The following is a 20949-nucleotide window of genomic DNA, read 5'->3' on the forward strand; positions in this document are numbered from 1 at the left end:
ATAAGAAGAGTAATTGGAGATACAAAATGGATTAGAAGATGTTTGGTGTCATACTGGTAACTTTAGTAAATTACTCAAAACACGGCTAGCTGAATGTTTGACATTTCATTGGATTTATTGGACCAGATACTTTCGTAATGTAATTATTTTGAAATTTGTACAGAGACTGTAATTTTTCTACGGTCTTTATTTTGTCTTTTTCTGAAATTATATAGGATGGTAAGTGGACTCTCTAATCCTGAGTGAAAATTTTTGGTGTTTCTTATGAATATTGGCATAAAAGCTTCTAGCAAGAAGCAGCCTATGCACTAAATTCTGATTTATTAGTCTTTTTGCTTTCTCTGTATCAAATTCATTTCTCTAGAGAGGACTCCTTAAAGGTTGAGAACAATATGTATGAAAACAAGAAAATCCATGTCAGTGAGGGCAGAAGTGGGACAGTGGAATTAAAAACTGTGGGGATGGGTCCTTCAGAACTTTACTGTGATCTGTTGTCTTTACTTAAGCCATAGTCTCACTGAATTTTTCCTTGAATGGAAATGTGAACAATGCAGTGAGGAGTTGCCGTGGCATGCGCGCTCTCTGTGAGACCTTTCTAAGGAAGGCCTATGAGTCTAAATGTCATTGCTAACTTTCTTCTACTCTCTGTGTGATTGTTAGGTAAACCTTTTGTTCCCTTTGAAGATAAATGCTAGTATACATCTCTGGGTTTTGGCTTATTTATACAGCATTGCCCTTTAAAATGTAGAATCTATTTCAACCCCAAATGTCATAAATTCCCTGTACTTAACTTCTACCATGTAAGTTTAATACCTAGTAGCTTCTTCCTCTCTCTCTCTTTTACTGTACAAATAGTTTTCTCCATCCAAAATGAATGAGAGGTGTTTTGTATAAAAGCAGTCATGTTTTGTACAAAAACTGCTGCCATCATGGTTTATACAACAGGTAGGAGGAATTTTCCAGTTATCCTTCTTCGTGTGCTGTGCCACCGTATCTTGAGTGAATATTCCAATCTAATAATGCCTCTGCTGTAAACGGGTATTTCTTATACTAACATGCGGTACTGTCTTTTTTGAGCAGAAGGAGGGTTTTTTGAAGGAAGCTTTGAAAATGAAGGAAGCATTTGTGGCAGTGACTCTACATTCTACCGACAGACAGAAGGTATGCTGCTAAAAACTCATTTGATTAAAGCACAGTCCTTACACTTTGAATTACTGGACAAATAGCTTAGAGTGCCGGTAAGTCTTGTTCACAGATCCAACCATCTTTTAGCTGAAGCATTTAGCAAGATACTAGAAATCCTTTCTGTACCATGCTGGAATATCTTGCTTCAGTATTACAGCTAATACATGCTTATTCTAGCATGATTTTCTTAACGTTCAGTTTTTGTTATTTTTCTCCCATTTCCTTTCATATGCTCATACAGTTTTTTCATTCTCTTTCTTATATCCTGTTGATGTTTATAGGAAGTTTACGAATTGTCTTCCCATGATTTCCTCCTAACTATTTTGTTGGATTCTAAAATAAGCAACATAGAAAAAACTGTGGTTTATTGTATTTCATATTTAAATTTAAGAAGTAATATAGAAATTGAGACCAATTTCTCTGCCTTAAGGTGTTTATTTTACTATGCATAGTTACGGATTGAGGAAATAAACTTTTGTCATGAACAACACAAGATTTGAATATATGTCCAGAATATGGGTCTGAATTTTGGAGGTCATTATGCAAATGTGCATATATAAAGAACACGGTGGTTTTATCTTATTCTTCACCTAGGACACAGCATGATGGATACCCTTGCTGTGGCCTTACGCGTTGCAGAGGAAGCAGTGGAAGAAGCTATTTCTAAGGCAGAGACCTACAGTGACAGCCTGGTAACATTTCCCCCCCCAAAAATGTGTTAATTTAAATAGAATAATTATGTTTCATTTAATTTGCGTAGTGGTACAAAAACAAGTAGATACAAAAGAAAACATAAAGAAGTAGTGACTATCTCATGCTGTACCTAAAGAATTGGGCATGGGTTTTATGAACTTGTATCCAAGACGCATGTCGCGTTTCAGAAGGTGACATGCAATGTAAGTACCTGTAATTTCTTCCATAGTGCCAGCAGGGCATATTACCCATTTCCTGATTTATACCATTTCTGTGGAAAGGCTGTTTTTATGTGATTTTAGCAGCTACAGGTGTCTATTTTCATGCAGGACAAGCAGAACGAGGCTTGTTACTTGCAGGAACACAAGGAGGACCTCATAGAAGAGCTGGCCACAACCATCGTGCAGAAGGTATGGCAAGCATTTTTTTCCCTACCTTGTTTAATAGCCAAACTACAATCCTTTAGTCTGGTGAGCTTTGACTCTGCTAACAGCGCAAAGGATGACACCAGAGTAGGAAGTGCCAAGTAAATGACAAGTTGCAACTTCAGCTATCACAATATAGGCTTGATCGGCTGCATCAGAGAGAGCTATAAGCTTAATCCAGTGCCTAAACTGATGGCCTACACCCTCAGAGCTGAGACGTACCTCTCCCTCAGGACTGTGATGTACTCGCTTGGAAGAGGGTGCCCCTGCTCAATGGAATTTTACATCTGTACTTCACTTGCCAAAAGGCACAAAGTTTTCCAGCATAAAGAAGTGTGGCTCTTGACCATATCAACGATACTGAACCCTATATCTGCAACACACACAAAGAAAAAAATCAGTCATTAAAATAGAATTCTGTTAATATTGCTCTAAAAGAGACACCCCAAAAATCACAGAACCCTCTCTATGTCTGATTTAGGTGGCTTTTTCCAGAAAGCTCGTTCTTCCTACAAAGCTCATAGTTGGCACTGACACAGCACCAAAATGGAGGGCTAGTGGGAACAAATACCCCTTGAGTTTGTCTGGACAGTCTGGAGCAAGGCAAGGCATGCATGAGCAGAGTGCTGCTGAGCTCCCGTGATCACTAAAGTAACCAGTCTGCTAAGTTAATCTCCCTCCATGTGAACTAAGCTCATTGTTTACGTCTGTGTATAGGATGTGACATTTAACAATGTATGGATCACACACCAGAAGAGGAAAATGTTGTTTATAGAGCTATCAAGAAAAGCTAGCAGTGCAAGCAGCTCAATGGAAAATAATCTGCCTTCTTTTTTAATAGGGATGTTAGAAGATTAATTCTGCTTATTGGGTCTTTGATAGTCCAGAGCCTATCTCAGCCAAGCTTGAATTGCTACCACTTTTGTCAAAAGCTGCCTAATAAGATCTTTTATGCCACAGAATAATATTCTGTAGATATTTTAAAGTGGAGTCAGGAAAGTTGTGGAAATGAAGTGTAGCAGTATATAATCTGTCAGTGTAGGGAGACAGGTACTCTATATGATCTTCTCCCTCTCTTAAGACTGTAGGTTTTCAAAACCAAAAATGGTGCCTATACACCTGAGACCTGTTTGTTTCAGTAGAAATGTGTCTAGATGCCATGGGAGCCTTTGAAATTCCCTTCATATCTATTGTTTTATATTTCTTTGCAAAAATTCTTGTCTGAGAAAATACTTGACGCTTCGATGCTGCTGATGTTTAAAGTTTTACCGTAGGAACAGGTTTCCATGTTTGTTTAATTCATCTCTGATGTTCCTATAGGCACTGATTATGATTTCTTGTATTGATGCTTATGTGCTTGCAAGCAGTACAACTTCAGATGAGAAGAAATGCTTGCAGGTTGTCAGAATCGTCCTTGCACGATGTGCAGCAGAAGCAAAGGGAAACTCAAATGTTCTTCCTAGGCAGTTTGCCTTGAAACAGGGTTAATGTAGTTTTGCTCCATACAGCTCAGACAGTGTTTTTCCTCTCCTCCCACACCCTGTCCCTCTGCCTTACAGATTATAAAGAAGCAGAAGAGCAAAACTGAGCAGGCTGAGGCTGACTTTGAATGGCCACCATCCAGGAGCAGTGGCCTGGCATCTGTTGCCGTCTCAGATCAGAGTATGTTGACTTTTCCAGGGAGCCGCAGGGGGTCCTACACGTTATGGGTGAGTGACTTAGCACAACTATTGATGTCTTCTGCTGCACAAAACTGGAAGATTGAAATCATGTATAACTATACTGCCTGGAATGGTACATGGGGAGTTGCAGAGGACAAGCATTAAACCTGTTTCTGAACAACCTGTCACTCAGTTGCATGCTTTCCTAGCACATCGTGGGCCATGGAAGTACATCACAGACATTGTGTTGTATTGGTGAGTGTGTTGGGGAGAACTAAGTTTGTGTTATGAGCAGTCTTGCTGCTTGATTTGAATCCTAATAGGACTCAATGCCTGAGTGTTTATTTCTTAAAACAGTTTTTATCCTCAGTGAGCTTTGATTTGGATTTTTGCTGAATGCTGTATTTTCTTTTGTACAGCGTTACATTTCTGTAATGGCTTTTTTTCTCCTTAGCCATCTTAAAGAAAACAGCCACCACTAACAGTAAAAAAGTAAACCCAACTGTAGAGCACCGTTTATGTCTTCACTAAAGAGTATTTCCTCCTTCTTTCACTTATTTCTCAGCACAATGCCTTTAGCTCCTCTTATAAAGCTGAAGAAAATCTGACAAGCTGCATTAGTAACATTTTAAGAAGAGCAGCAAGGGAAAAGAAGTGAAAATAAGCTATAGGCTTGGATAGGCTGTTTCACAGTGGGAGAGGGAGGACAGTGACAGATGAGTTCCAGTGCATTTTGATACTGTGATTTAAGCTGCTGCTCTGAAGTGTCCTTCTGCTGCACCGGTAACCAGCTCTCCCCCACTGAACAGAGACACCAGAACTGAACGTCTGCTGTGCCTTAGTTTCCAGCTAAGTTTGCTAGCTTACACTGCCAGTGAAAATAGATTTATGACAGAATATAAGACTGGGGGCCAGAATTGCTGAGATACAGACTTACATTCTTGTCCCCTACCTATTTCCAAATTGAAGGAGTAATGCCTTTAAGCTGCTGCTGTTAACCAAGTGATCACAAATCAGGACGTGTTTAAGCGCTTTGATCTGTGGCTCCTTGTGGAACATAAGAGCCAAGAGGGGGAGAGTTAATTTTGTGTCTGACTCAACTGAGTTTTCTTTCTGGAGTTTAAGGACAGGACCTAGGGGAACATGCTGTTCAAGTCCTCAGTTATTACACCAGAAGCCTGTTGTTCTTCTGCATTTGGAGGATTAAGCTTGAACTCAACACATTTTGAAATTCTGTTCCAAAGAAACAAGTTTGAATCCCAAATTTTTGCCAGAGGAAGGCCCATTGGTTTGAGAAATAGTAGAAGTATCACATTAAGGTGAGAAAAGCCACAACAAACAGCTGCAAAACTTCTTCAGCCATCAGTCAGTACTAGAGATCCAGATATGTGCAGTGCTTTACAAGGACTTTTTACCTCTTTACAGTGTCTTTCACCACATTTGTCACCATTTGGTCCAATTGTTTTCCCACAGTGTGTTAAGGAACATGAATGAATTTGGTCATCTGGTCTGGATTCTCACCTCTCCCATAAATTTAGTTTCTGCCTTTTGCTTTGCTAGGGTTGTTTTGTTTTTGTTTGTCCTTTGAAGTGCACAGGTATTTTATTTTTGCTTTGCTTTGAATAGAGGAGAATATTCGTAGTATAACCAGACACCCTTGGAAAGGTAGCATAGCTCCAGTTGCCCCCATGGCTAATATAGTTGCAGTTATGTTAGCCTATTGGGCTAGCAGAAATAAACTCATACAACCTCTAACAAAGGGTCTACTGGAAAGCCTACTGAAAGGCTCTGCTGCAATAAGTAAAGTTTTCGTATTTCCTAACAGATAAAATTATAGAGTCATTTTGGTTGGAAAAGGCCTTTAAGATCATCAAGCCCAGCCATTAACCTAGCCCTGCCAAGTCCAACCAGTAAATTGTGTCCTTAAGCACCACATCTACAGGTCTTTTAAATACCTACAGGGATGGTGACTCAACCAGTCCCCTGGGCAGCCTCTTCCAAGGCTTGACAACCATTTTGGTGAAGAAATTGTTCCTAATATCCAAACGAAACCTCCCCTGGTGCAACTGGAGGCCGTTTCCTCATCCTAACGCTTGTTTCTTGGGAGAAGAGACCAACATCCACCTGGCTACAACCTCCTTTCAGGTAGCTGTAGAGACCAATAAGGTCTCCCCTCAGCCTGCTTTTCTCCAGGCTAGACAACCCCAGTTCCCTCAGCTGCTCCTCATAAAACTTCCCCTCTAGACCCTTCACCAGCTTCGTTGCCCTTCTTTGGACATGTTCCAGCACCTCAATGTCTTTCTTGTAGTGAAGGGCCCAAAACTGAACACAGTACTTGAGGTGCAGCCTCACCAGTGCCTAATACAGAGGGAAGATCACTCCCCTAGTCCTGCTGGACATGCTACTTCTGATACGAGCCAGGATGCTGTTGGCCTTCTTGGCCACCTGGGCCCACGGCTGGCTCAGCCGCTGTCAACCAGCACCCCCAGGTACTTTTCCACTGGGCAGGTTTCCAGCCACTTTTCCTCAAGCCTGTATCATTGCATGGGGTGGTTGTGACCCAAGCGCAAGACCCAGCACTAATCCTTGAACCTCATTCCCATGCCCATGGACCTAGCCTGTCCAGATCCCTCTGTGGAGCCTTCCTACCCTCAGGCAGATCAACACTCCTGCCCAACTTGGTGTCATCTGCAGACTTACTGATCTACTCATCCAGATCATTGATAAAGATACTAAAGAGAACTGGCCCCAGTACTGAGCCCTGGGGAACACCACTTGTGACTGGCTGCCAACTGGATGTAACTCTCTTCACGTGATGACATTATGTTGACCAAAAAAACTCAAATGCTTGATTTGTGTACACATCCTGCCATTGAGCTGTGTGTGTTGGCTTGGTTTGAGCACAGATCTGCCTGTAATGATAAAACTCCTTTCTTACTAGGACATGCCACAGCTAACAGGGGAGCTCTTGCAACAGATTTATTAGGGCAGATGCTCCAAGTGTAATCAAGGTTTTTGTAGACAGACTATGTGGCCACAACAACCCCAAGAGAAGAAAAAAAAAAACCAAAAAAAGTGTGCATTTTTTTCTGTCAAAGCTACCCAAGTTGACTGTTAGTGGGTTATTAGTGTTATACATGTGAACCTGTTTCCCAATAAGGATTATTTAAGTAGAACTTCCTCTGTTTAAGACTTTCTTTGCTATGTGGCATACAAATTAGTACTTGAGGCAAGCAGAAGCAAGATATATTAAATAAAAGGGAAGAAGAAACATGATTAAAAGACAGACAGACATGCAGAGGACAGGAAGGTAAGGATAGCAAATCTTAAGGTAGTTAGGATTTCATAATTTAAAACTGGAAATTTATCTTAGAGCAAGTATTTTTATTTGTCGTCTTTGTAGAGGACAATACATGTGGTTTTGCTAGCACAATAAATCTAGTAACATTCAGTTACTTAGGGCAGTTGCCTGCTATAACACTGGCCTTTAGAAACCCACGTTTATTACTGCATTGCATTTTATTACCAAAGTCACTTGCTTAGAGCGTGTTGGGGGGGAGCTGTAATAACCCCAGATATAACTGCGTGGTTATACCCGCCAAGCAATTTTTCTTTTAATCACAGCTATTTGTGTGTAGCACATCCCTATCAGCCAGAAACTTCCAGTGGGGTCTGGCAGCCCTGCATTACCTCCCTGCTCCTGCCTCTTTGTAGCATGAAGTGAATGCTGTATGCAGAGACTTTGAGCTGTGTCAGCTGGGGACAGCACAGTGCCAAGACACCAACTGCATGAAACCTGCTTGATTGGAGCAAAATCTATTGATCTTCATATTAAGGAACACACACTAACATACACACGGTATCTCCCTGAAATATATTATTGATTCTTTAACTGCAGTACTATGGTGTGGTAGTAGCTATAGATATTGTCCTTTCTTTTTTTTCCTCTTAGATTTCTTTGAGATCCCTTGCCCATGCTAAAAATAGTGATACAAGGCTGAATATTTTATTTCCCCATTTCATAAAAAGAGATGGATGGCACCATCTGTTTTCCATTACCAATAAGCAAAGGCTGTACAACGTTGGGATAGGAGGAGCTTAGAGCAATGGGAGGATGCTCCTCTGCTCTTTCAGTCCATTTCCCCCCCAATACATTACTGCCACTGAGAGCAAACGACCAGTTGGCATATTGTATCCCATTTAAATGTTGATGGAGTGCAGGCATTCTGGTGTGTTCTAAGTGCTGTATTAGTGGTCTTTATTTTACAGCTAAAAGATTGCATATATAAACAGAAGCTTATCTATAATTTATAGTATATAAACCAGCTAGGGATATAGGGAAAAGGAGGATTTCATTAAATACACATTATGATGCACCTCAGGGGAAGCAGAAATTTACTGGTTAAGCTAATTATAAGGTCCACAGTGTACTGACAGTTGTTTATTTTTTTATTATTTTTTCCTTTGATTTGTTTTAAAGAGAAGGAAGGTTCCACAAGCCTGAGGTCCAACACTGCTTTGGAAATCCCTGGAGGTTTTGCAGGTGCTGTATACCTTTGTAGGTTTGTCCCAAACAAATGTTTGAAGAAAACCTTTTTGAGGAGGAATCCTGTTTAGCAGTCATACGACACAGTGGGGAGAGCTGCTTCAGATGAGGGAGGCGTAACACTGTAGGAAGTTGACACCAGCTGACATCAGTTCTTTCTTGTCAATGACTCTGTATCAGAGACATCATATTTATGTCTAATTAATAAATGTGTCATGTCATAGGGAAGATGGAGCTTTTAGCTTTTATACATGAGCTGGGATCAGAAGGTTGCACAGAGTGTATTCCTGGGACCTACTTCCAATGAGGCAGATGTGCAGTTATCCAGAAGCCCGTCAGCTGGATCCTGATGGGTTATTTACTGTCTTGTTTCCTTCCAGAGGCAGCCAGCTGCAGCACCATCTTCTCTGCACAGAATGGGAAAGAACAGTATGCTTTGAGATGGAAAAGCACTTGGTACTTTAGAAAATAATGGGTCTTTTTTTATTAATATTTATTATGAGAAGATCCAACTTTCTCTAAGTACTTTCCAGGTTACAAATCTTACTGTCATCTGCTCACTTTGCAGGAGTAACATCATGGTCTTACTGCAAAAGTGATTTGGGTTTCAGATCGAGACGGCCCTGTCCACAGTAATCTGGCCGATTTCCCTCCTTCCACTGCAGCAGAATAGGAGACAACTACTTTTGCAATTCTGGCTCAGCAATTAGTACCATTGTTTTTAGGCTTCAGGTGGCTAAATAATCAGTGCAAGGCTAAATATGACAGCATTGTTCTTTTAAAGTTGTTTGTACAGTTTGAGTTTGTTTGAGATGTATCTCTAGCAGAAGATTACTCATTCTTGGTTTCATGCACTTGACAAACATCCAAGACAACGGTTTTGGATGCTAGATATATGATCAAGCTCATGCAGGTCTAAATTCAGCTGAATTACACTTACTGCCAGCAAACCAAAATAGGTTTTAGGTCATGAAAGGGAGTAGGAGAGAGGACAGAGAAGGGTGGTCATTCTATAATGTTATTTTCCAAATAATTTATATCATATGTTGTTCTTCCAGCTTTATTTTGTTTTAAAGATGTTATCCAAATACACTGCTGGGTATCACAAAGCTTTAACGTCTAACTTAAAACCTGTGATGCTCAGAGCTAGGCTGCCTGACAAATCTTACTTTATTTTTAGATGAAATCAGGGTGTATATTGTCACAGCGAGAAGCAAATAAACACAGAACACTTAAGGCTTCCTCTCTCGAGTGGGTGTTTGAGTAGGAGATGCAGTGATTCGCTCTGATGGGCGAGCGCACTGCTGAGCACAACTTTGTAGATGAGGGTCAGAGTGGGACATGAAAGGTTGCATGGGGCACTGAGCAACCTAGAAATTAGTGAAAATAGAGTATTCATGTTCAGTAAAGAGTATTCTCTTGAAAAAAAGGTGAGTTTGTATGTGAGGTTGCAATTAGACTTGAGATGAAAATGCCAGCTCACCTCCTTCCCCTACCCCTTAATACACATGCAGTCTCCCAGTGGGGTGCACTAGTAGCGATTTAGAATCATATTGCCCTATACCAGAACAGGAATCTTGCTTTTGCAGTTGCTCAGCTTTCTCATTTGTAAATTATATAGTAATACTGTCATCACAGGATACTAACGGAGCTCTCAGTATCTTCAAAGGAAAGGTATTATGCAACTGGGAAGCGTCTGCACTGTTTGGTTTTTTAAAGAGATGTAATAGAATATTCCAGGTTCGGTAAGAGGGAAGAAGAATGAGCCACAGGGGAACATGTGAGAAATAGTAACAGCTAAATGAACAAGGGTACCTGTAAAGGTACTGTTTAGATTACAGTTGCATTGGTACATCTGCCCTCTATTCCTGTCAAAGCATGCAACAATTGATTTACCACAAACCTCTATAGACTTATTCACATAAATCCGTTACATTGATTGAACTATGCTATTTTATACTCCTAGCATTTTCCTAAATTGTTAGCCCCATAAGTACAATAAAAGGATGTTTAGACTCATCATCTGGAACCAATACTTAAATATCCCTTATTACTACCTTGCAAATCCCTCTCAAGCAAAGCAATAGCATTTTCACATGTGGGCCCTGCTTACTATCTGGGGTGGGGGGAAATCCCTCAAACACTGTGTGTTATACTTCTGCGTGGTGATGTGTAGAGCTGCTTGCATGCATACTCAGCAGCAATGGGTTTGTTGGGGAATAACCTCCTGCCTCTCTCCCTTGCAACCCATCTCTGGATCTTCAAGGTCAACTGATCCAAACAACCAAAATAAACGCACACCCAAACATGGCTTTACGTGCTATTATGCAGCTGTGCAATTCATACTGCTGACAGACCCATTCCTGATTAACTGAGCGTTATCTTTGTACTCCTTTTAAAGGAACAATGCTTTTAAGGGGATTGGCTGCCCGAGAGCCCAGTAGAAGGATGGTAAACCCACCTAAAGTGCAGCCAGGCTATGTCTGTGTCACTAGTGAACAACAAGTCAGCTTGGGCAGACTCTGGAAGATCGGATGCTCTTAAGACTTTTGCAGAAGAGGGAGCAGTCATCTTTGCTTTCTTCCAGTGGGTTATTCAACGATTTGTCCTGATGACTGGGATATCCTAGCCAGGGTTTAGGTCAGGGCATGAAGAAGGGAGGGTTTTTTCAATGGAGTGTGAAAATCTTCCATTCATCTGCCTGTTCTTGCCCTTTTTCAGAAGCCATAGGGGTGTTAACAGATACTTTGCCACATACAAGATTAAGGAAGGAACAGATGCTTGAAACTCTTGGTATTTCACTCCCACTGCTGAATGTCTGGACTGCATACATTTGAGCAGAGTGAAAATCACTTCCAGGGATAAATAGGCTGTGGCAGAGTGGCACCGTTCGCAAGCTCATACTGTCTGCTTCCTGGTGTGGGAGTTTACTTACCAAAGGATGCATTAGCTGTTGATGCTTAGGGATCAGTACTGGTTTTGCTCAGGTGGGTGGGACTTGCTGGTTCTGCCTGCGCATTGATTGTATTCATAGAGCACAGGTGAGAAGCGGGCAAGGGTTCTTGCTGCACCGCTAGCAGGCATAGCTGTAGAATTTGTGGGTGAGAAGAGGGGACGGATAAGGTCGCATTTAAGTCATCTGTGTTTGTGCTGTCAATTCTAGGCTGCCTGAATAACCAAGGTAGTCTTCAAAGCCCGAATTAACAGCTGTCCCACAGGGAGAAGCTGGGAGAGTCCTCGATTTACTATACATAAGTGCAGAATAAATTACAGTTTTACTAGTTAAACGAGACCAAAGAAATAGGGTGCAATAGGAGTGAAGTGAGGAGAAAACCGCACATGATCCAGAATATCCTTTGTAGAGTTTAGTGAGTTGATTTTGGAATCTATTTTGAATTATGACTTTGGCTTCTGTTTAGAAGAAAGAGGAATTACCCATACTCTTTCATCTTTTGAGGAAGAATATAGAGCAAAATCTTGATATTGTCTCTAAACAATATGCATATATATAGGAGAGTTATTCCAGGTACAGAATCCATAGATCATCAATGTTAGACTCAGTATTCACAAGTGTGTTTTATGAAAGTTCTTGCTTTTGGTTACATGTTTTGTTTGCATTTATTCAATGTTCAGAAGCATGAACTTGTAAATTTTTATAGACAGAAGATGGAATATTTCTATCTATTAAGTAATAGGAAACATTGTATGCAATTACTTTTTATTTGCTCCTCCTTTAATCTTCACAAACCGTGTTGCCTTTTTATTTTTCCTGAAGGCTAGCAATGAAAACAGAACTGTACGTGCAAAAATTATTCCTTTTAGCACTAGCGCATTACAAGATGAAGGCTCAGTTCTCTCCATGCAGACGTTACAACTATGCAGCAGAAATCACCTGAAGAGGGGTAAAAAAACCCAAGAGAATAATAATGTGTCTGGAATTTTTTTTTGAAACAAACATCTCACAGCAGATGCCAGTAGGCAGTATTCGGTGGGGAACTCATCTATGAAAGTGTTTGGAAATGCCTGTCAATACAGTAACTATATTTTGCAAGCTGTGCTGTGTTGCACAGCAATCCAGTATGCAGCACATGCTTCCAAGGGAGGAGAGTGTGCACTGAACATAGCAAATGACCTGTTTGGTTGCAATGCCATCTGCTGATGTACTAATTTATTGCAGAAACTAACAGTTGCAGTACCTTAGTGTCTGACTGCAAACATATATAGCAGTCTTGTAATTCATCACAAATAAATACACCTAAAATAGCACCTGGCTGACAAGGTTTTTTGCTGAGGAAGCAGAACTTCTGGTAGCTTTACCTGGGAGGGAAGGGTCTTCCTGACCTCTCATGTCATTATAAATCAGCACCAAAAGCATCTACCTTCCTGCCTCCTTTTGAAAATCATATTTAGGCTGCTGTATCATTCAGATACTTTTGGAAAATAGACTGGATTGGTTCTTCTGCCTTGAGACCTTGTTGCTGTCCAAGTTTGTAGCCCCTGGTAAAGACTCAGGGCCATGACTGCTCCATTTGGTCGGTAAATATCCCTTGTTCCAATGCAGACTGATCCAAGAGCCTATCTGGGCAGCTGGCCTTACCTCTAGGACTTCCCTGCATTCATGCACAAGGAAACTGCATGGAGCACCAGGCCCCCAGATCGGCTTCTCGACCCTGTTCCCTTACGTTCAGTGTTATGCTTTCTATGCAAACATCCACAGTGGAAAAATGTCCCCTGTGGATCTCCAGATGGGCTGTGATCTCTGTGATGAAGGGAGGCACAGCGATGTGTACTTACGCTGCCTGCCACAGGTGAGTGTGGCAGTGAAGTCAGCAGCATGGGCAGGCACATACATAAGCGTGTAGCCCATGCTGCAGCCCGTGCTATAGGGCTGTTGAGTTAGTGGTGCCAGGTGAGTTGAAGTTGATGCAAATGTGCCAAACAAGATTAGAGCTTTTGCTGTGTCACCTCACACCAAACAACTGACTTTCTAGTTTGCTCCTAATTGCAAAAGCAACAAAACAAGGTCTTGAGTCATTTGCTTTTCAGATAGAGTCGTCAGTCAGGTTGGTAATTGATTGGAGATAAACTTGTGGACAAACATTTGCTTTTGTGCTCTGAAAAGAATGGCCATGTTTATGCCAGTGTAGACTAATTTGTTCTCATGCCAGGATATGCCTTTGTCCTATTCCTACACCAGGCTTGGCTATTGACACTCCTTTTTTGTATCGTTACCGGTGATTTGAACTGCTATCAGGGATGAATATTTACGCTTTCTTTCCACTCATACTTGTCTGAGTAAAACACAATTCTACTTCCATCACTATCCAAAACTAACTTTCAGAACAAGAAATAACCTAATCCTCTACTTTTATTTATTCTTCTTAGTTGGAGCTTATTAGAACACTGGCACATCTTGATCATTTAAATCTCCCCAGATACAGGAACTGCAGAGAACTACAGAAGTAATAGTGAAGAGTTATAGTTCATCAGCCTCTTCCAGTAGCATCATTTCATCCTTTTTCAGGATCTGAATGCAGAGGTGTCGTCAAGCTATTTTAGCTTGGCATTAATTTTCCTTCCTTGAGCCTTCTGTGACGTTGAACCATCTTCTGTGAGAAGAGGTGATACTTCTAGGAGAGCAGTCCAAGAGGGATTTTACCAAAATTCACATAAACTGTAGAAAGGTGAGGATGGGCTCAAGCCAAGCTTTGGAGGCACCAAAAACTTTTTCCCTTACTGCATTTGGAGGGATTTTCCTGGGAATTAGCAGGAGTTCCTGCATAATACCAATTTCCGGCTCTCCACAGACAGTTGGCAGAAACTGTGGAGAGCAGTTTCCCTCTGACCCAACCCAAAAGTTTCAGCACACAATTTAAAAGAATCAGCTTGTTTTAGATAAGCTTGTTTGGATAAGCTTATTTGAGATCCTAGGCTGCTGTAGCATATGGGACTTTGTCTACTTTCTTTTATGTGCTTCCTTGTTTTTCAGTGTTTTTTTTGTCCATCAGGCCCTTCATGCTTGTCTTCTCCTTTTTAAATCCTTCAAGCTGTGTATCTTCTAGTCCTCCTGAAAGATATATCTGTCCTATAGTGTAGAGGCACCTGAGTTATCTTTAAATGGCTGAGGCAGTGCTGATAGCAGCGTTTCTGCAGAAGCATGGGTCCGAGGGCAGGATTGCTGAGCTCCTTCGGCGGGTTTCACAGCCCGTGCCAAGTTCTGCGTGGCCAGGGCTAAGCTGCTGGTGGGTCTCGGGTTGGTTGAGTGCTAAGTGCAGACACTGCCATTTCTGCGATGCACCCTTTACTGTGGTGTTTATGAAACAGCGAGTAGGCAGGCGAGAAGCTGCCATTTAAACAAAACACCAGAAAAGTTGTCAAACCTACGGATTTTACATAATAAGAGACAACATGTTACTTTCATTATCTCAGCCCAGGTTATCATTAAACAGACTACTTCAGTTTTTTCTGATTTTTTTCTTCTCCTTCTTATGATCCAGTTCTTTAAGTAATAAGGGAAAATAGACACTAGTGATTAAACTGTAAGATATTCCTTCTTCTGGGTTCTTCAGAACTCTTATCTCTCTCTGTTTGCCATATACATGGAAAAAGAATGTGCCCTGAGAGAATATTCTTGGTGCTGTGAAAATAGTGACAGCCACAACAACTTGCTGCTTTCGGTACGTAACAACTTCAACACAAAGATATCAGAGGATATGGCAGACGTGAACTGGACCTAATTTATTGTAAGAATGGGAAGTTCAGTAGTTCTTACTTTACAACAAAGTGAAGCGAGCCACAGCACAGTTAAAATTTGTCATAGTTCAGGCTGCAAATTTGTGGCAGAATTGTTTATATTGTCCATATATCCTGGCAGGATGCAATCAAAGTTAATGAGCAAATTCCTATAGCAAAACAATTTATGCACCTTTCTGTATTGTGTTAAATTATTAACCCTTTTACAGGGTTAAGGAGGATTCAGATGATCTTGATCAGTTGAAGATCTAGTTTGAGATTTGAAACAGCCTAAATATACATTTGAATATAGCTGGTTTGTATAAGTGACTCATCTGAAAGATTCCCTATAATAAAATTATACGGCACTATGAGCTTATTTTTAGTAGTTCGTGTCACTGAATTTGAAACTAAACACTCCAATGCATCATGTTAGAACCTGTGTCTTTGCATGGACAGGACTAACCAAGTTAGGTTGTCATTGCCGCTACAGAAAATATTCCATTCTAGGGCAATAATTCTGGCTTTTCCTCCAGATTTCAGAAGCCAAACGTAAACCCCAGTGCTTTGTTGTGTTTCTTTTTACTGAATCTGTTCCGAAATCATGCTGCTGAGCCAAGGATACAGGAAGATTTGCAGTTAATTAAATCTTGGGGCATGGTACATGGGTCCCCACACAGGACCGTTTCAGATGGGAGAAGGTACAGGCAGAGAAGTGGTGTCAGTGTTGCTTTCAAGCCAGGAGGACTCCCAGCAATGCTTATGCTGCCCCGGGAATTCAAGGGACTTGAAAATAGCTGAAAGTCAAGTTACCCTTTTCCTCATCTGCACCAGTGCAAAGCAGAGCTCTGATGCAGGCAAAGACTGGCTGGTTTGAGATTAACAGCTTTAGTTAATTATTTGTAATTTGATCGTCAATTAAACTGTACAAAGATTTGAGTGTGCCTGTGTGGAGAAGCTGAGTGACTTGAAAATGTATTTCTTAATGAAACCCTGGCATATACAGACAGTCTTTTACTAACCCTGTTATGAAGGCCAAGACAGAGGTTTTGAGTCATAAAAAGTTATGGGGAAAAAAAGCTAATTGTCATTTAAAAAAATGATCTCTTTGGCCATTCAAGCTGCCTAAGCACATACTGTCATCAAAAGCAGTTATTAATTTTAAAAAAATATATATTGTGCTGCAGCAAAATGGCGTCAACTACAGGTTAAAGCTTGACTTGAGCTGCTGTAGCCTTGTTTCTAGAATTACATATGTGATTTGATATGTAAGGGTGAGTTCTCCTGAAATAAGCAGGACACTACCAGTTTTCACAGGTTTTTTCAAATCTGACCAAATTTAAATGTGGCTTCTGTAACTGACCCCAGTGCCTCAGTCAAAACTAAAATGTCTGATCTATTTATGTAGATCCAAAGGAAAATGCCTTACCTTCAGTAGTAATCAGGGCTCATTAACAATCACAACAGTATTTTACCTCATTTGGACGTGAAACGTGACCCTCCTGGAAACAAATAGATGTGCACTTGTAGGCTGTGTGGACTTCATTAGCAAGACTGCATAAAACTGCCCAGCATATTGTGTGATATGTATGTCCTAGCAAACAAAATAATTCTGTATTAAAATCAGTTGAGTTGCACATCTATTTCTGGGGAACAGTCTGTTTATTTGCTTTTTTTTTAATTTTTAACTTCTGCAAATTGTTACACCAGATGGCCTGTTGAGCCAACAATAGATCATCATGTCTCACCACAATGGGATCTCTTTCTGACTAGCTTGAGTGGAAGCAGTTAGATATCAGTCCTCACCAAGCACATTCCTAACAACTTCACCTTAATTATTTCTTTCCATCTGGTCCATGGTAGTATAAACAATTTCCTGCCTCCTTGCATAGCATCAGAAATGCACATAAGTAAGCAATCTAGTGCTGAAACAATTCTTTTGAACCCATTAAATTCCATTTCCGGATGCTAACAGATTCCTCACTTCCATGGGTAACTGAATACTCATACTAATTATGAGAAAGAGTTTGATAATTAAGTATTTCTATTTTTAAATTCTGCTCTTTGATTCTTATTCCCACAGAGGTCTCAGTCTGCATTCTCCCTGGCTAGTGAAGACATGCCCAGTAAAGGACTAGACCCTGCATCGTCTGTGACTGAGGCTCTTTGGAGGCAGCAAAAAGGACAATTCAGGAAACAGAAGGAACGCAAGCTCTCTGCATTACCCAGCTGGAAAAGTGTGGACAGGCTAAATGAAACAAGTAAATATTTCTAGTACGAATATGATTCTTTTTTTGGTACTCACTCACATGTGGAATAAATACAACTTAAAACGGTGACCCTCTCCAGGAAATTTCTGCTGACCTCTGTGCTTGCAGGGGTCACATGTAAAGATGTCTGGTGATGCTGAGTGTCATGCTTTTGTTGCTGATCTTACCATCGTATTTTTTCCAAGAAAAGATTCAAAATTTGGGCCTTTAGGGAGTTGATTTTGGACTGTTAGGAAACATTAGGCATCTAATTTGGATACATTGCAGAGCTTTTAAAACAGAAGAGCCCAAGGGCCCTGCTTTGTCACCTGGTTACCTGTCCTCCAGTTGAATGAGTTTGCAGCTGCCCACAGACTCCCTTCTGTTGCACAGGTTAACTGTTCACGAGGTTACATGGTGAACCAAACAGTGAAATAATTCACATTTAGGATTCCCCCTTGCCCCTTGATTTTCAACCCCGATGAATTCACCAGTGCAGTTTTGTGCAGCCCTACTAACTGCTCCTTCCACACCAGTTTGAGGAAGCTGTATGAGTAGGAACTTCACAGACCAGCAGTTTTCTTAGATCTATGTCCTCTGTCTTTCTGTGCATTAGGTACAGATGTGAATAAGATGATGAATGGTGAGTATCTTAGCCCCATTCCTGAATCAGCACCCTGGAATAGATTGCAATTCCCTGCTTACTTCAAGATGACCTAAGTATAGGCTGTCATTGAAGAAGGTGGTCCCTTCCTTGTGGGGGGTCCCATTTCCACTGCCTCTCTTGTTCTGGCTGTAGAGTTCACAAGGCCACAAGAGTGTAGCACCAGGCAACTTCTGCACAGAAGAGCTGGTTAGCTTTCATCCCCACAGCTGCACAAGGGGAAGGGCTGAACTGCTCACTTCAGCAGCAGCCCCTGGCTCCAGGTGATTGGGGACAGCAAAGCTAACATCTCTGCTGCTGTTGTCCTCCCATGGCAGAGTCTGCTTGTTCCTGCTTCTTCTCTTGTAACAGCTGTAGAACCCATCTGACATCTGTAGCAAATTGGTTCATGAAGCTAAACAAGCAGAAAACTTCTCTTTTGTAGGGTGAGTTTACTGGTTAACTCCCACAGCTGGCTCACTAGGCGCTGGCAAGCAGCAGCAGCCAAAATATGTGTTTGGGTGTAGCGGGGACCAGGGATGGGGGCTGCCCATCAATTCAATTTGTTTATCAGTAATGTCAATTGATAACCTGGGAGACTGAAAATTAGACAGTGTCAGTACCTCTCCTCCTCCCAAAAAGAAAGTGATAGTAAAGTAGTACTAAAATCTGACTTAACTAAGTATGCATTACTTTGTGAACTGCTCCTTCAACACCCTATCGGAAGTGTTGTTCTCCTGGACATTTTAGTGGAAGGCCTATTTTCAGTAAAGCAGTTAATTGGGTGCTTAAATTTAAGAACCCACTTCAATCCCATTGAATTCAACTGTTGAGCAATTTAGTACTTAACAATTGGTTAACCATAGCAGAATGCCAAATTGACCCAGTTTCCTTTCAGGTGCTCTACTCAGAGAATTTGTTCTGCTGCTTTCATCTAGGAACCACATTTGTGATGAAATTGTGGTGCCTGTTGAGCTTATAGTAAATACCTGATTGTGCTAATTTGTGTAAATATGATCTCACCTATGCAGTAGTAAATTTTGCAGAGCCAAATCATGAATTAGTGCTTTTTTTCCCCTTTAGCAATAGTTTCACAATGAGACTTCTTAAATCTATTTTCATTTTCACGTGGATAAATTATAGCGTATACTCAAAGTATTGTGTGCAAAATCCATTCTTTCAAGTAAGTGACTTTGTTTTGGAAAATCAGGAAGGGAGCATTTGACATTACTTGAAGCTGGGATAAAACTGGGTCAGCTTTCTCAATATAAAGTTCTCGGTAGCTTTCCTTTCCACCCCGCTTACCCTTCAAGACGTAATCAACCACTATCCTGTCCTTTCTTCAGTTAACTGAGGATGTTTGACCAATTCTTATGTGTTGTTGCTAAACAAAATAAGGGGATATGGTTTGGGAGAGAAAAATGTATAATGATGTGACACTCTACTGCATTATGTTTGTGTGATGTCATGCAGCAGAATTCAATTCCTGTTGGAGAGTTATGTGTTGAAGAGCTGTTTGCTTTGTTTGGAGGAACAATGTTTTTAAGGAAAGGTCCTCTTTCTCTCAAGAGAATCTTATACTTTTAGTTGGAAAAAGTGAACTTATGCCTGATAGCTTGTATTCTTTTTTTTTCTTTTCTTCTCCAAAATCAGCTGTTAAAATAAAGAGTTATTAGTTCTCTCTATAAACCTGACTTCAGTTATATCCTCAGCTGGTCACTGCTACAGGAAAACTATTTTGATTTCTTTTTAAGCAGGAGTAAGATGATGTCAGTGATGTATTTTCTTAAGTTCTCTGAATTCTCATGAAATTTAGGAAGTGAAAACAAGCCAAAAGGACTCAAATGAGTAACAAATACAAAAACTGTTCTAAATCTTGCATAGCTCCTAAGTTTAATGACCATTTAATTATTGTTTCTTTTTTGTTGGGGATGTTTTGGTGGTGGTAGTGTACCACAGACTTTTTTTTTTTTTAACTGAGCACACCTTCTTACTGTATACATAAGTTCTTTATGAACAATTCCAGGGAGAAAGTCATCTTCTTGAGCTCCAAGTGTTTATAGTCATATAATGCAAGATGCTTGAGTATCATCTACAACACTATCCAGATTTTACTACTTCCATTTTTAAATAGTGATGTTCTGTTTACAGTTTTAGAAAACTAATAGTTTATAATAGGTATTTCTACAGTTTTCTGCAAATGGCAAATTTGAACCCATGGAAGGAATCTGTAAGGCTGAAAAGTTCATTCAGTAGGCTGAGATTACTGTGTAAATCCATGGCATTATATATTTATTCAACTGCTGTGGGAGGCAGAGTCATCACAGATTCACATTTCCCATTAAGGGACTTTTCAAGTTTGATTGGAAATGGAATCTAAATTTAGAAGAAATGCAATTTTGTGAATTGTACAGTACTTTTTGACCATATTTGTGTCTTTTCTTTTTTTTTTTCTGTTGGGGTTGTAAAACATACGCTGAAGAAGTGTAAGAATACAAGCAGTGCTTGGGTCAGACAAAAAACTCATTTAGTCTAGGATAGAACAGCAGCGTGCCATAAGCAAGAGCCTAGGAAAGATTAGGAGAATGCAAATATTTTTCATGCTGCCTCAGAGTAGGCTCTGAACCTCCAGAACTTTCAGATTCATGACTACCTCAGCTAGAAGTGTTTTTCTGTATTTAGTAAACCTCAGTGGATTTCTCTTCTATGTCCATAGCCATCTCTGTTTTATCTCAGATTAATTTCTAGCATCCATAACACCCTCATGCAAGAAGCTCCACAGGTCTGGTACCCATTGCATCCCGCTCCTTTCTTT

At 40.6% G+C, this 20949-nt stretch overlaps 1 protein-coding gene across 7 annotated transcripts in view; it reads left to right on the forward strand.

Annotated features, from left to right (window-relative positions):
• MYRIP (myosin VIIA and Rab interacting protein) overlaps positions 1-20949 on the forward strand; it is a 238508-nt gene that overhangs the window by 184491 nt on the left and 33068 nt on the right. For all 7 annotated transcript variants that reach the window (XM_075745559.1, XM_075745553.1, XM_075745555.1 and 4 more), the window contains 5 exons: positions 1081-1161; positions 1780-1877; positions 2208-2288; positions 3863-4012; positions 17326-17503. In XM_075745559.1, coding sequence (XP_075601674.1) covers positions 1081-1161; positions 1780-1877; positions 2208-2288; positions 3863-4012; positions 17326-17503 — 588 coding nt within the window. The remainder of the gene's footprint in view (positions 1-1080; positions 1162-1779; positions 1878-2207; positions 2289-3862; positions 4013-17325; positions 17504-20949) is intronic.

This window comes from Balearica regulorum, chromosome 2 (genome assembly GCF_011004875.1).
Source record: "Balearica regulorum gibbericeps isolate bBalReg1 chromosome 2, bBalReg1.pri, whole genome shotgun sequence".
Lineage (NCBI taxonomy): Eukaryota > Metazoa > Chordata > Aves > Gruiformes > Gruidae > Balearica > Balearica regulorum.